General features: G+C 52.4%; 1 protein-coding gene across 1 annotated transcript; it reads right to left on the bottom strand.

The window, feature by feature from the left end:
* Positions 1–971: 971 nt before the first annotated feature.
* LOC119113608 (dehydrogenase/reductase SDR family protein 7-like) lies at positions 972–6791 on the bottom strand. The gene is made up of 8 exons (XM_037237898.1): positions 6615–6791; positions 5183–5321; positions 4352–4495; positions 3677–3813; positions 2886–3053; positions 2141–2301; positions 1292–1311; positions 972–1222 (listed from the first exon to the last, which is right to left on the bottom strand). The coding sequence occupies exons 2-8, from the start codon at positions 5312–5314 to the stop codon at positions 1109–1111; spliced, it is 876 nt and encodes a 291-aa protein (XP_037093793.1). The 5' UTR covers positions 5315–5321; positions 6615–6791; the 3' UTR covers positions 972–1108.
* Between the last annotated feature and the right edge of the window lie 5640 nt (positions 6792–12431).

The raw sequence follows: 12431 nt of genomic DNA on the forward strand, positions 1-12431 counted from the left end.
GAGGAAGGCTCATAGAGACTATCCCACGCGCGAGCCCCTGGCAATTACACTCCCAGCGAATATTAACAGCACGCGACTGTACTCATGGGACCGCTAATGGGGGGACGGGCCTGCTGAAGTCCGGCATTCGGTGCTCATTGGGACTATGCGCGGCGGTTACTTGGTTGCAATTTACCAGGCAACCCAAGGACGTTCATCGCCTGAGTGGGCAAACGAATCCCGGTACTCGAACTAACTGAGTTCCACCTTATCCATTTGAGCTGTGGGGCCGAAGCGTCACATTGCCCAACAGTCGATAGCACATCACCCTCCGCACGCATGACTAGAATATGGAACCAGTATGCATCCCACTTTGCATCCCCAAGGTTGCCGACTCCAGAAATCCAGCATTAAGCTGGACCTGGGCCCATCAGCAGCCGGACCTGATGTAAATCTGCTGACCGCCCTGACCCGGGGGGTAAACGCCTCCTGACCGGCCTGACCCGGGGTAAACGCCTGCTGACCGCCCTGACCCGGGGAAACCGCCTCTGACCCGCCTGACCCGGGGTAACGCCTCCTGACCGCCCTGACCCGGGGTAAACGCCTCCTGACCGCCCTGACCCGGGGTAAACGCCTCCTGACCGCCCTGACCCAGGTAAACGCCTCCTGACCGCCCTGACCCGGGGTAAACGCCTCCTGACCGCCCTGACCCGGGGTAAACGCCTCCTGACCGCCCTGACCCGGGGTAAACGCCTCCTGACCGCCCTGACCCGGGGTAAACGCCTCCTTGACCGCCCTGACCCGGGGTAAACGCCTGACCGCCCTGACCCGGGGTAAACGCCTCCTGACCGCCCTGACCCGGGGTAAACGCCTCCTGACCGCCCTGACCCGGGGTAAACGCCTGCTGACCGCCCTGACCCGGGGTAAACGCCTGCTGACCGCCCTGACCCGGGGTAAACGCCTCTGACCGCCCTGACCCGGGGTAACGCCTGCTGACCGCCCTGACCCGGGGTAACCGCCTCCTGACCGCCCTGAAGTGGGTAAACGCTTGCTGACTGTTCTGACCCGCGGTAGCCGCCTGCTGGACTGAGCGACACAGGCCAGGTGAGCCCGGTCCGTCTGTCAGTCATCAGCTGGGTCTGCCGGTGCCGGCCCGGGCTCGCAGCCGCATTAGCAGGAAGAAGACGGACGGCAGCAGAGCGCGCAGCAGCACGGCCAGCCGGTCGCGCAGCGGCGCCAGCAGCGTCTCATGCCGGCGCGCCACCAGCGCTGCCACCAGGCGGCGCGCGGCCGCGTCCGGCTCCAGGCCGGCTGCCGTCGTGGCGTCCAGCTCTGCGTGGGCGGCCACGTGTCCAGTCAGCACCACGGGATCTCTTTCAAGGAGTGCACCGAACACTGGCGCGCGCAGAGCTGATCAGCCATTTCAGTCATACTGAAGCAAGCATCGCATATAATGAAACAAGCTGGCTTTGCTCTAGACAGAACAATTCTCCGTTTAGTAAATATGCTCCCCAATGCCTCGTGGTCTGATAATGTCATCGTAATTTGCATAACACTGAATGAGAGAATGAGAGCCAATTGACAGCCGTTACGTCTGGAAATCGCGCCCACGAACGCCAGATATGAAAGCCTTGACCACCATATTTTGTTTAGCCTTGGTCGCCGCATGGTTAATGGAATGACAGGATCTGGATGACGTTATTGTGACGTCGTGAGCGCCAGGGTGGCTTTAAAATACCCTCCCTTTCCTTTCCTTATATACCTTTACATACCTTACCTTACCTTTATATATACCTTAATACCTTTCCCCACTTCCGCGGGCGTGTAGCTCAGAAACTAGAATGCCTTGGGTCTTAAGAAAGGCAGGATTGTGAATAGCACCGAAAGGCCTTCAAAATGACTCTCAGTTCAAAACCCCACACAAATTTGGAACACTCCCTTTAAACCTGCCTCAAAAATACCTCAAAGACAGGCTTCCCATCAAATTAAGTCGACTTTCCTGCCAAAGTTGGAATCATCTAGCCCACCGCCACACACCTGGATCCGAGACTACATCTCTGCTCCCGCTCCTCCCAGTGCCAAGAGAACCGCGTATCATCCAGCAGCGGGTGGCCGGCGGACGGCCCCGGCCGTGCCCGGTGTGCCCAGCCCGCTGACTCACTGCCGTGGGCAGCGCCGCTGCCGGTCAGCGCGTTGAGTGACAGGCTGGTGCGGATGTAACCAGGCGACACCACCGTCACGTGCACGTTGTGGTCGGCCACCTCGGCGCGCAGACAGTCGCAGAACGCCTGCAGCGCGTGCTTGGAGGCGGCGTACGCCGACCTGGCGGAGGGACACGCGGTCACTGGCGGGGCGCAAGAGGCGGAGATGACATCAGGGACGGAGGCGGCGTAAGGGACGGAGGCAGCGTCAGGGACGGACCGGAGGGGACGCCGGGCGGAGGATGGGGAGATCAGGTACCAGACACTCAGCACCCTGCCGCCACCAGGCTGGGGCAGGCTCCCAGCTGCTGTACATTGTTAAAGCGAGGACAGCAGCAGCGGACAGCGGCTTCGTCAATTTCAGGGGTTGATAGGGTCTACAGACAAAAATGTCATGTGAGTACAGACCTGCAGACGGTGCATTGAACATTGCAGGTAAAATAAAATGCTGGTGCGTAGGTAACGCATGTTACGGCCTAGATAATAAACAACCAAACATCTTACCACAGTGGACACTACCTGCGCTTTGTTTCGGCCGAATGCAGACCATCCAACACCTCAATGTGTTCACAAGCACATGTATCCCTCGCCAAACGCACCAAAGCGAGGCTGCCTTCTGACGCCTTAGCGCAGTGCTAACCCACCAGCTGTGGGCCACCTTACCTGTAGGGCATGGCAATCCCCTGTAGGGGCCTCATTCTGTACCTGTAGGGCAGCGCGAGGCGTCCCTGGACCGAACTGACGCACACGATCTGACCGCTGCGCTGCTCCACCATAGAGGGCAGCACTGTCTTGATGGCAGCCAGCTGGCCGAGGTAGTTGACCTGCATCAGGCGAGCGTCCACCTCAAGCTCGGTGTGCAGCGCCTCTCCCCTGCCGCGTGACGTAAAGGACGGTCAGCCAATCACCAGCGCAGCACACGTGATAAGGCGTGACGTCAGAGACAGACGGCCAATCACCAGCGTCTGACAAATGCTACGGCGTGACGTCAGAGACGGACGGCCAATCAGCAGCGCTTCGCACGGGCTGCGCCTGATGTGCGAGACCAATACCAGTCTGGTAAAATGAAGAAGACCATCCTGCGATGTGACCCTAATGACAGCACCACAGGTCTCGATGCACCATAAGCCGGATGAGATTCGTAGCTGTGCAAAAGCTAAGATCCCCCGCCGGGAAGTTACGCTAATGTACCGCCACGTCGGAGGCAACCACTGTCTAGACATGTTCCAGCTAAGGAACGCGGCTACTCGGAGAAACACAGCGATGCTGATCAAATTACGGCCTACTGATTAGCGCAAGCCTCTTGACGAAATACGACCGGAGATCGCCGCATCAGCTGCTCACATGAAGTTCTTAAAAATGAATACAACATGTTCACATAAGTGTGACCAATACATTTCCATAACGAATAAGACCACTACCGTAGCATCTGTCTGTATCGCCGCACGCTCGTCTGACCGCTGTCACCGCCAAACAGCGTCCGGTGCGTCGCTCACCTATAGCTGACGCCGGCGTTGTTGATGAGCACATCCACACGGCCAAACACGCGCAGAGCCTTGCCGACGGCCGCCTTCACGCCGTCCGAGTCGGACAGGTCCAGCGGCAGCACCACCGGCGGGTACACCAGCTCCCGCTGAGGCAGGTCCCAGAACAGGCGTCCAGATCCTGATCCAGGCCTGATCTGCTTACGTCACTGATGGCGTATGCTATGACGTCATACGCATGCGACGTCTGTTGGCCTGCTAAAACTAAACCATCATACGCGTATGACGTCAAAAGACGCCTGCTATCGAGGGGACGAACGCCAGCATGTAGGGGCGCGTACCTTACGAACTTGGTACAGAAAACGCTGCCTAAAAGACCAGACGTTGGCGCCGTCTCCCAGCAGCGGCACGAAACATTTGATTTGGGTATCATCCTCATGCAACGGTCTCGCAAAAGCTCGAAACGTTCTCTCGCAGCACGAGGGCAATAAAAGAGCTCTAACATCATGCAAGTAGCACTTCTTTGCCACAGGGCACTTACAAAGCACTTACCTTCTTGCGGCACTTTCCTTACCAAAGCACTTAGCACTAGCACCCACAAAGCACCCCCTCCCCCTCCCCCGCCCCTGTCATCCCAGCGCCGCGCGTCGCACACGTGTGAGTGCGGCGAGCGGCACGGTTGCTGACCTGGTGGGCGAGCATGACGTCTTGGCGCACCCTGTCCAGCTGGTCGACGCTCCTGGCCATGATGATGAGCCGGCAGCCGGCGGCGTACAGTCGGTGCGCCAGCGCCTCGCCCAGTCCCGAGCTGGCGCCAGTCAGCACCACCACCTGCCGCGCCGGGGGCCGCACGCTCGTCACGTTCGCAGCACCACCACCTACCGCGCCGGGGGCCGCACGCTCGTCACGTTCGCAGCACCACCACCTACCGCGCCGGGGGCCGCACGCTCGTCACGTTCGCAGCACCACCACCTTGCCAGCCGCCGGGGGGCCCGCCACGCTCGTCACGTTCGCAGCACCACCACCTACCGCGCCGGGGGCCGCACACTCGTCACGTTCGCAGCACCACCACCTACCGCGCCGGGGGCCGCACGCTCGTCACGTTCGCACCCGCGCCGCAAGCGGGTCACCCTTTCACAGACCAGGCCTTTTGAATGGTGCATCAGCGAAACTTTGTTGGACCATTTTCCAACCCCAGGCCATCGATTTAGCCAAAAATGGAACGGGGGCACTACATGTAAACGTTGGCTTTTTTAGCCATACGAGTTCACCTCAACCCCTTGCATGATTACGGAGATGGCCATGCATTGCCATACGACCCGTGTAAAAATACCATGTTTCGAATAGTATAAGAACTGGGGTATGCCCAAAAACACATGCACTGAGGATGGTAGCTATCTTTAATGCCCCATGGATCGTGACTATCCTAACAAACTGTTCTTCACACCCCCACTCTGACACATGACAGTTGTGGCTCCTGATCCTCTGGCACACTCAGCCAGCTACCAAGGGCCCTACCTTGCCCTCCAGCGCCTTGATGCGGCGGCACTTGTCACGCAGACGCCATGCATAGAGCCAGGCCATGGCCGAGAGGATGAGCAGGGGCTGCAGCCAGCCCCCGGGCTGACGCCAAGACAGTGGCAGGACCATCGCCAGCCTGCCAGACCGAGGGTCTCATGTCAGGTAACCAGACCATACACAGTGTGGTCATGTGACACAAAGTCGGCCTCCTGTCTGGCCTGGATCAGGCCACTGTATTGTATGGTAATATCAGGCCTGTCTGCGGTGAAACAGATGCGTGACTGTGCCATGTCTGTCTCTAGAATATCAAGATGTAAAATGATGCTGAAATGGTTTTGTGTGTGCGTGTGCATGTGCGCGCGTGCGTGCATGCATGTGTGCATGCATGTGCAGTGTGTGTGTGCGTGCATGCATGTGTGCATGCGTGCGTGCATGTGTAAACAGTGCTACGCGCTCTGAGATGCTGGGTAAGACAGAGTAGGTATTTTACATTGCCTTCACTTTTGCATGCCTTTACCTTCTCCACTGATTCTTTGCTGGTGCAATACCACAGCTAAAATTTCCATGGGCAATAATCTCAATGTTGGCTTTGATCATGTCATGTTTTAGCTGCGCAGACCTTAAACTTATCATAAAACTAGTATCCTTGTCTTTATTTATGTACTGCTATATTAGGTCACTTAACTGCCACAATTCTCCAAGGTCTGCAAATTTAGAAATGCGGAATATGGTGCTGCAATGCATTGCCATACAAATTGCATTCTTCCTCCCAAAAAGCCCAAACCAAATTTCAGCTACTGACCCCAGATGAGGAGTTCCTACCCTACGATTTTTGAAACCTGCACAAACTAATAATTCTTGCCCTAAACCTGCCCTGATGAGATGTCAACAAATTCAGCACTGTTTTGCAGACTGGTAGAGCACTGGACTATAAAAATTATTAACTTGACAGATCTGCAGGCAGTATTATAGCAACATGATAAATGGTGAATGAATACACAGTGCAGATGGCATGACATACCAATCAATAAGCTCACTCATGTGGCCATTGCACACTATTCAATGCATGGGAAATATTTGTTTTGCCTTCCTCTTCCCCCCCCCCCCATTCCACTCTAGCCTCCACATTAGAAAAAACTATGAACTCTATGTGCCTAAACATTTATCCAAGTATCAGATTCCAATACTTTCCAATCCTATATAGCAATTGGGAGAAACTGGATGGGACTAAATGTACATTATAATTTTTCCCATCCCATCCTGAGGCACCAACTGACTTTAAATACCATTCCAAGGATGAAATACCCACAACTTGGCAAACATGCTGATGAAAAAATATCTAACCGCTAAATTTCAAACAATCATGTCATTAACACCTTAACTTATTCCGAACTTGATTTTCACACACGCAAAGGGCATTGAACTATACCTGTTTGGCTACAGCCAAGGTAGTAATAAGCAATGGGCAGATATTTTGTGGTCAGAAATTGCGAGCTGTATTACACCAGTAATGACACCCGATAAAAATTGAACGGTGACTTAGGCTGAGAAGCATGACATGGGCTAGGTTCTAGCCAAACCATTCAAATTCCGCTGTCATCGCCAGTGCCGTACAACGAAATGCTGACAAGCGTACTAAAGCACTTGATCTTCTTTGCCAGTCATTGTAACGAGCGCGCTAGTAATGACCTCATATGAGCTACCAAATTAGGAGAATCCTTTTTGAAATCTATCTCGAAACGGAGGCAGAGAGAAGGGACGAGGAGAGAGAGAGAGAGAGAGAGGAGAGAGAGAGAGAGGGTAGAGAGAGAGAGAGAGAGAGAGAGAGAGAGGGAGAAAGAGTGTCATCTTGAAATTTACCGCCTCGCAATAAATCAGTGACCGAGTCTGTATAACAACATCTAATTTTTCCGCTGGACGCACCGATCGCCTTCCTGGTAGTCATAGGGGCGCGGGGAGGCAGTTATGCCCGCTTTTTATTTTGTCATGGATGGCTCCCGAAAGAATGTTTATAACTGGCAAAATGTGTGTTTAGAGGCGGAGATAGCGTGGGGGCACAGGTGGCACGCTTCCCTCAAGTCCTGAAGGGTTTGGAGGACCTATCGCGACCAACGATTGAGGCCCTGATTTCATGGCCCGAAGGGCCCGAAGGGCTGGCAAGAGGCCGTAGTAGCCCAGCCAGCATTCCTAAATGGGACCCACAAGGACCAATTATCGTGGGGCAACTGGATTAATATGAGCATGGGCTACAGGTGGGCTTTTAACTGCAGTCCAGCTGGGTCATGCATGGGGTGCCCACACCATTTCATGTTTTCGTATCCACCGGAAATGTTCGTGCTGTCCTGTCGGAATTTATCACGTCGAGACGAGATAATTCACGACGAGGAAATATTTGCTTTGGTGGGACCCATATGGGTCATATGTGGGCTGGGCTGGGCTCATGTCAACATGGGATGCAAGTGGACTGGTATCTAGGCCTAATCTAGGGCCAGATTGGTTGCCCATATGTTACATGCGTGATAAAGTTGTTACGCACACAGCGTTGATGCGGATACCAATCGCTTTTTTGTCTCGATTTTAATAAATCCTTCACATTTATGCTTGAATATGGGACTGCTGCCTGGACGGAGGTCCATATGAGCTGAGCTGGATCGGCCCATGTCCATGTAGGCTGCAGGTTGGCTGGTATCTGGGCTCCATCTGGTGCCCAGATAGACTGCCCGTACGCCACCCTATTTGGCACAGGTGTATTAGGCTCGTTACTTGTGCCCCGCGTTACATCTTTCCTTATCATGTAGAAATGAGTGCATAGCAAAGGGGAGCAGAACGGCTTGGGATTCATATGGGATGTATGTGCGTACGATGGGCTCATGCCAACATGGGCTGCAGATGGGCTAATCTATGGGCCCCATGTCGAGCCCAGATGGGCTTCCCGTATGTGATATGCACAGTAACGTTGTCACATACAAAATAATGTGGCATCAATTGTTTTTATTGTCTTCAGGTTTTGCCAAATCGCGTACAATTGTTTTACAACATGGGACAGCTGGTTGGGTCCTGTATGGGCAGAGCATGGGCCAGCAGGGCTCAGTCTATGTAGGTTGCAGGTGGGCTGGCATTTCGACTCCTTATAGGACCCAGATGGGCTGGCTGTACGCTGCCATATTTGGCACGAGCGTATTAGGCTTGTTACTTTGTGCTCCCACATTTAATTTTTCCTTAGCATGTAGAGATGAGCACATCACAAAGGAGGGCGGCGCAAGTTAGGGTTTATATGGGATGTGTGTGGACAAGCTGGGATCATATTAACATGAGCCGCAGGCAGACTAGTCTTTGGGCCCGTGTGGGACCCAGATGGGCTGCCCACATGGCAACATCTTTTACACCAGTGCATTAATTTTTATACTTTGCTCTCCATGAATGGATATTTTCTGATCGTGTACAAACTGGGTTGCAACAGGGGTGAGCGGCATACACTCAAATCCACCCGGGCCGCAGGTGGGCGAGCTGGCTACATGCCTGCATGGGACTGCAGGCGGGCTGATGCCTGGGCCCCATCTGGGACCCGGATTGGCTGCCCATATGCTATCGCATTAACTATGCGCGTAATAATTTTAGTGCCGTGTGCTTCCTGGTTCGGTTTTACCATGTCACGTGCAAATAAGGACAACTGGCATGGAGCTCATCCGCATGGACTGCGCGTGGGCAAGTTAAGCTCACGTCAACATCAATCGATTCACTGCCATATCACTTGAGGCAGTTGGTGTGCCCCATGTCAATAGTTTGTGCGCTAATGGCATGGAGTGAGCACATTACTCTATTTACCTTTCGCTGGTTGATGAATCATTGGTCGGGTTTGGAGCTTCCCGGTAGTTACGAGTGTCCCGCTGACCGGTCGCCCGCTGGGATCTCGGCAGTGGGAAGTGGGGGTTCCGCATCGCTTCAGGGGCACGGAGGTGCCGGTCAGAGGGCCGGCTGGCCAGGTGGGCCGGCAGCACCGAGCACACCGCTAACCACTGTCTTCTAAAATCTTGGTCGGAGTTTCTGGTGGTTGCATGCAACTGATCAGATGCAGTTACTTTGTGCTGCTTGGTGTTCCAGGAACACAGGCCCAGAGAGTCATGCTTGAGCTTTTCGACAGCTTTAGTACCAGAAGACCGACATGGGCCACTAGACTCAACCGTTTCGCTATTTGCGAGCTAATATCATTTCAGTTACCAACCGTTTGCAAGGGCTTTCGGCATGTGCGGAGTTTTTGGTCGTCCATGGCATTGGTGGTTGGATGGTGCGATTGGCTAGCCATCTCTTGACAACACTCTACTCGGCGCCGTGGATGCTCAACGTAATAAGCTTGTGGACCCATCGCACCACGCTGACAAAGGCTACAAGATCATTCCGTTGGTTACGATTTAAATGCACCACCAGTTTTTATAAGCTAACCAATATATTTGTAGGCAACGGCATTTGTGAGCCAGGAGAGTATTGCGTCGTTTAACCTTCACCCCCAATTCGCTGCTTTTCTTGAAAATGGGGAGCGGTCCATGTAACCCCTGTCTTTACCAAACTACGACAGAAACAGTTGCAAGAAATCCCGCGAATTTATCCCTACGAGATCTCCCGAATGAAAGTCAGTATGATGTCTCTATGTCCATATTTGTATATATATGTATATATATATATATATATATATATATATATATATATATATATATGTGTGTGTGTGTGTGTGTGTGTGTGTGTGTGTGTGTGTGTGTGTGTGTGTGTGTGTGTGTGTGTGTGTGTGTGTGTGTGTATGTGTGTGTGTGTGTGTGGTGTGTGTGTGTGTGTGTGTGTGTGTGTGTGTGTGTGTGTGTGGTGTGTGTGTGTGTGTGTGTGTGTGTGTGTGTGTGTGGTGTGTGTGTGTGTGTGTGTGTGTGTGTGTGTGTGTGTGTGTGTGTGTGTGTGTGTGTGTGTGTGTGTGTGTGTGTGTGTGTGTGTGTGTGTGTGTGTGTGTGTGTGTGTGTGTGTGTGTGGTGTGTGTGTGTGTGTGTGTGTGTGTGTGTGTGTGTGTGTGTGTGTGTGTGGTGTGTGTGTGTGTGTGTGTGTGTGTGTGTGTGTGTGTGTGTGTGTGTGTGTGTGTGTGTGTGTGTGTGTGTGTGTGTGTGTGTGTGTGTCCACACTAGGACAGATCAAATGATAATTTTTCCTAGCAACGACGTTCTTCAGCTTTGCACACACACATGTCTTTGTAACAATGCAGATTAACAGCATACAACTTCCACAAATGTGTTTCTTGTTTAACTTTGAGTGCAATAAGCTAGATGCATATATATTTTACGTGTATATATATATATATATATATATATATATATATATATATATACACGTAAACGTTCAAATCGGAAGCTTTTGAATATATGTCTACTATGCATGGCTCTGTTGGCGTAACAGCGTTAGCCGTCGTGCGCGATCGACGGAGCCTTCGGTTGCCGCCCGCCGCCCGCGCCGGCCGTGGGTCACCTTGCAGTATTCCAGTAGAAGCTTCGCTTTCCAGAAATCAGACTGATAGAGAAACGTTTTCGGCGTCAAAACACACGCAATGAATAGCCATAGGATACCGAAACATTCTGCGCGACCGCACGTTCCAGAGAAATATCTTCAGACACTTCAGAAGGGGGGGAGGGCGAGTAAGGGTGCATTGCACTGTCCCTTAGCAGAGTGAAAGTCAATGCATTTGACTGTGAATCTATATAACAGTTTGCGATCCTATATATGATATAGACCTGTCGAAAAACATGTATGAGTGCTTCCTTTGCGGCACGATTCAAAGAAAGGAAAAAGGGATGGGCAGTCATAGTTTGAAGTGTTTCCCACTTCAAGCCTTTACGTCGCTCGAAAAGAGTGCTAGTGCATTATTTAGATTTAGAGCCAGATGTCCATCATTCTCTTGCAGTCAGAAGCCATTATTTAGCAAAAACTCCTCTGCAGATAACGATGAAACCTTCACACATAAAAAATCTGCGAAGTGAAAGAGTGAAAATATGTGTTTACATGCATGTGCCATCGGTTGCCAGCGTCAGGAAGGTTGCCTGTATGTAATCTGTCGTGTTTTTAACTCGTATCCACGTGCAATCCAGACGCATTATGAACGAACAATGCTTGTACTTTTCGTGTACCACTCGGCAGGAGGACAGTCAGAGGCCTCTTTACAAAAGAGGTTGGGGTCTTCACATAATTCATTCATGGTGCGACCTGCCACAGCCGATACTGATCTCCACACCAACAAGATGGGAGATCCGAATGTAGATAAGACTACCTCTACAATTATATCTTTCTTGGCTTTGATCGTCGCATGGTTTATGGAATGGTAGTATTTGAACGGCGTTATTATGACATCATGAATGCCAACGTGACTTTGGATTACTCTTCCCGACATACATTTCCCTATTTTCGCGGGAGTATAGCTCAGAAACCAGAGAGGCTTAGGTCTTAAGAAGGACAGGACTATGAACAGCATCTAACGTTCTTCAAGATGGCTATTTCAGTTAAAAACTCCATATACATTTGGAACACGCTCTTTAACTTGAAGTGGGAGGTCAGTCTTCTGCTTTAAACAACTTTGAATCTACGACAATTCAAAAAGTTTGTTTTCATTTCAACTTCGAGGATGTAAATTCAAGTGACCGAAATCCGGGGAAAAATCAGGTTTTGGGGGTAGGTTAGGTTAACCTTGTTGTCTAAGGTCCTTCAACCGATTTAGAAACAGGCGCCCCAGGTCGGCTCTGTGTCGGTCTGGGCCCGATGGCTCATTTCCCAAGCATCAACAACGCCAGGGCGGTGAAAATTGCATTTATCGGGCCCCCCAGTCGATGAGGGGCCTCTGTGTCGGTCAGGGGCCCCCAGTTCCTAACAGGGGGTCCTGCGTCGTCAAGGGGTCCCAGTCGGCCGGGGGCAGTGTTTGAGGTGGCCTGCAAGGCCCCTCAGGACCGACAAACAGGGGTCAGATTGAAAGTTTGAAGGGCCCGAAGGGCCGGATGGGCTGGCAGTAAGCTGCATTAAGGACCCAGGCCCATAGAGCCGTGACCTTATACTTCAGTCAGAGGGCCTCATGCACAGATTGGGGACCGGCTGTGACAATGCGTACCTCAGGCTAAAACCATCAACACCAAACAGTTGGCTCCGTGTCGGTCTGAGCCTTGAGGGCCCATTTCCTAAGCAGGGACGATGCCGGAGCCTACGATTTGCATTTCTCGGGGTCCCTGCAACA

This window comes from Pollicipes pollicipes, unplaced genomic scaffold (assembly GCF_011947565.3).
Source record: "Pollicipes pollicipes isolate AB1234 unplaced genomic scaffold, Ppol_2.1 Scaffold_7262;HRSCAF=8765_pilon_pilon_pilon, whole genome shotgun sequence".
NCBI lineage: Eukaryota > Metazoa > Arthropoda > Thecostraca > Pollicipedomorpha > Pollicipedidae > Pollicipes > Pollicipes pollicipes.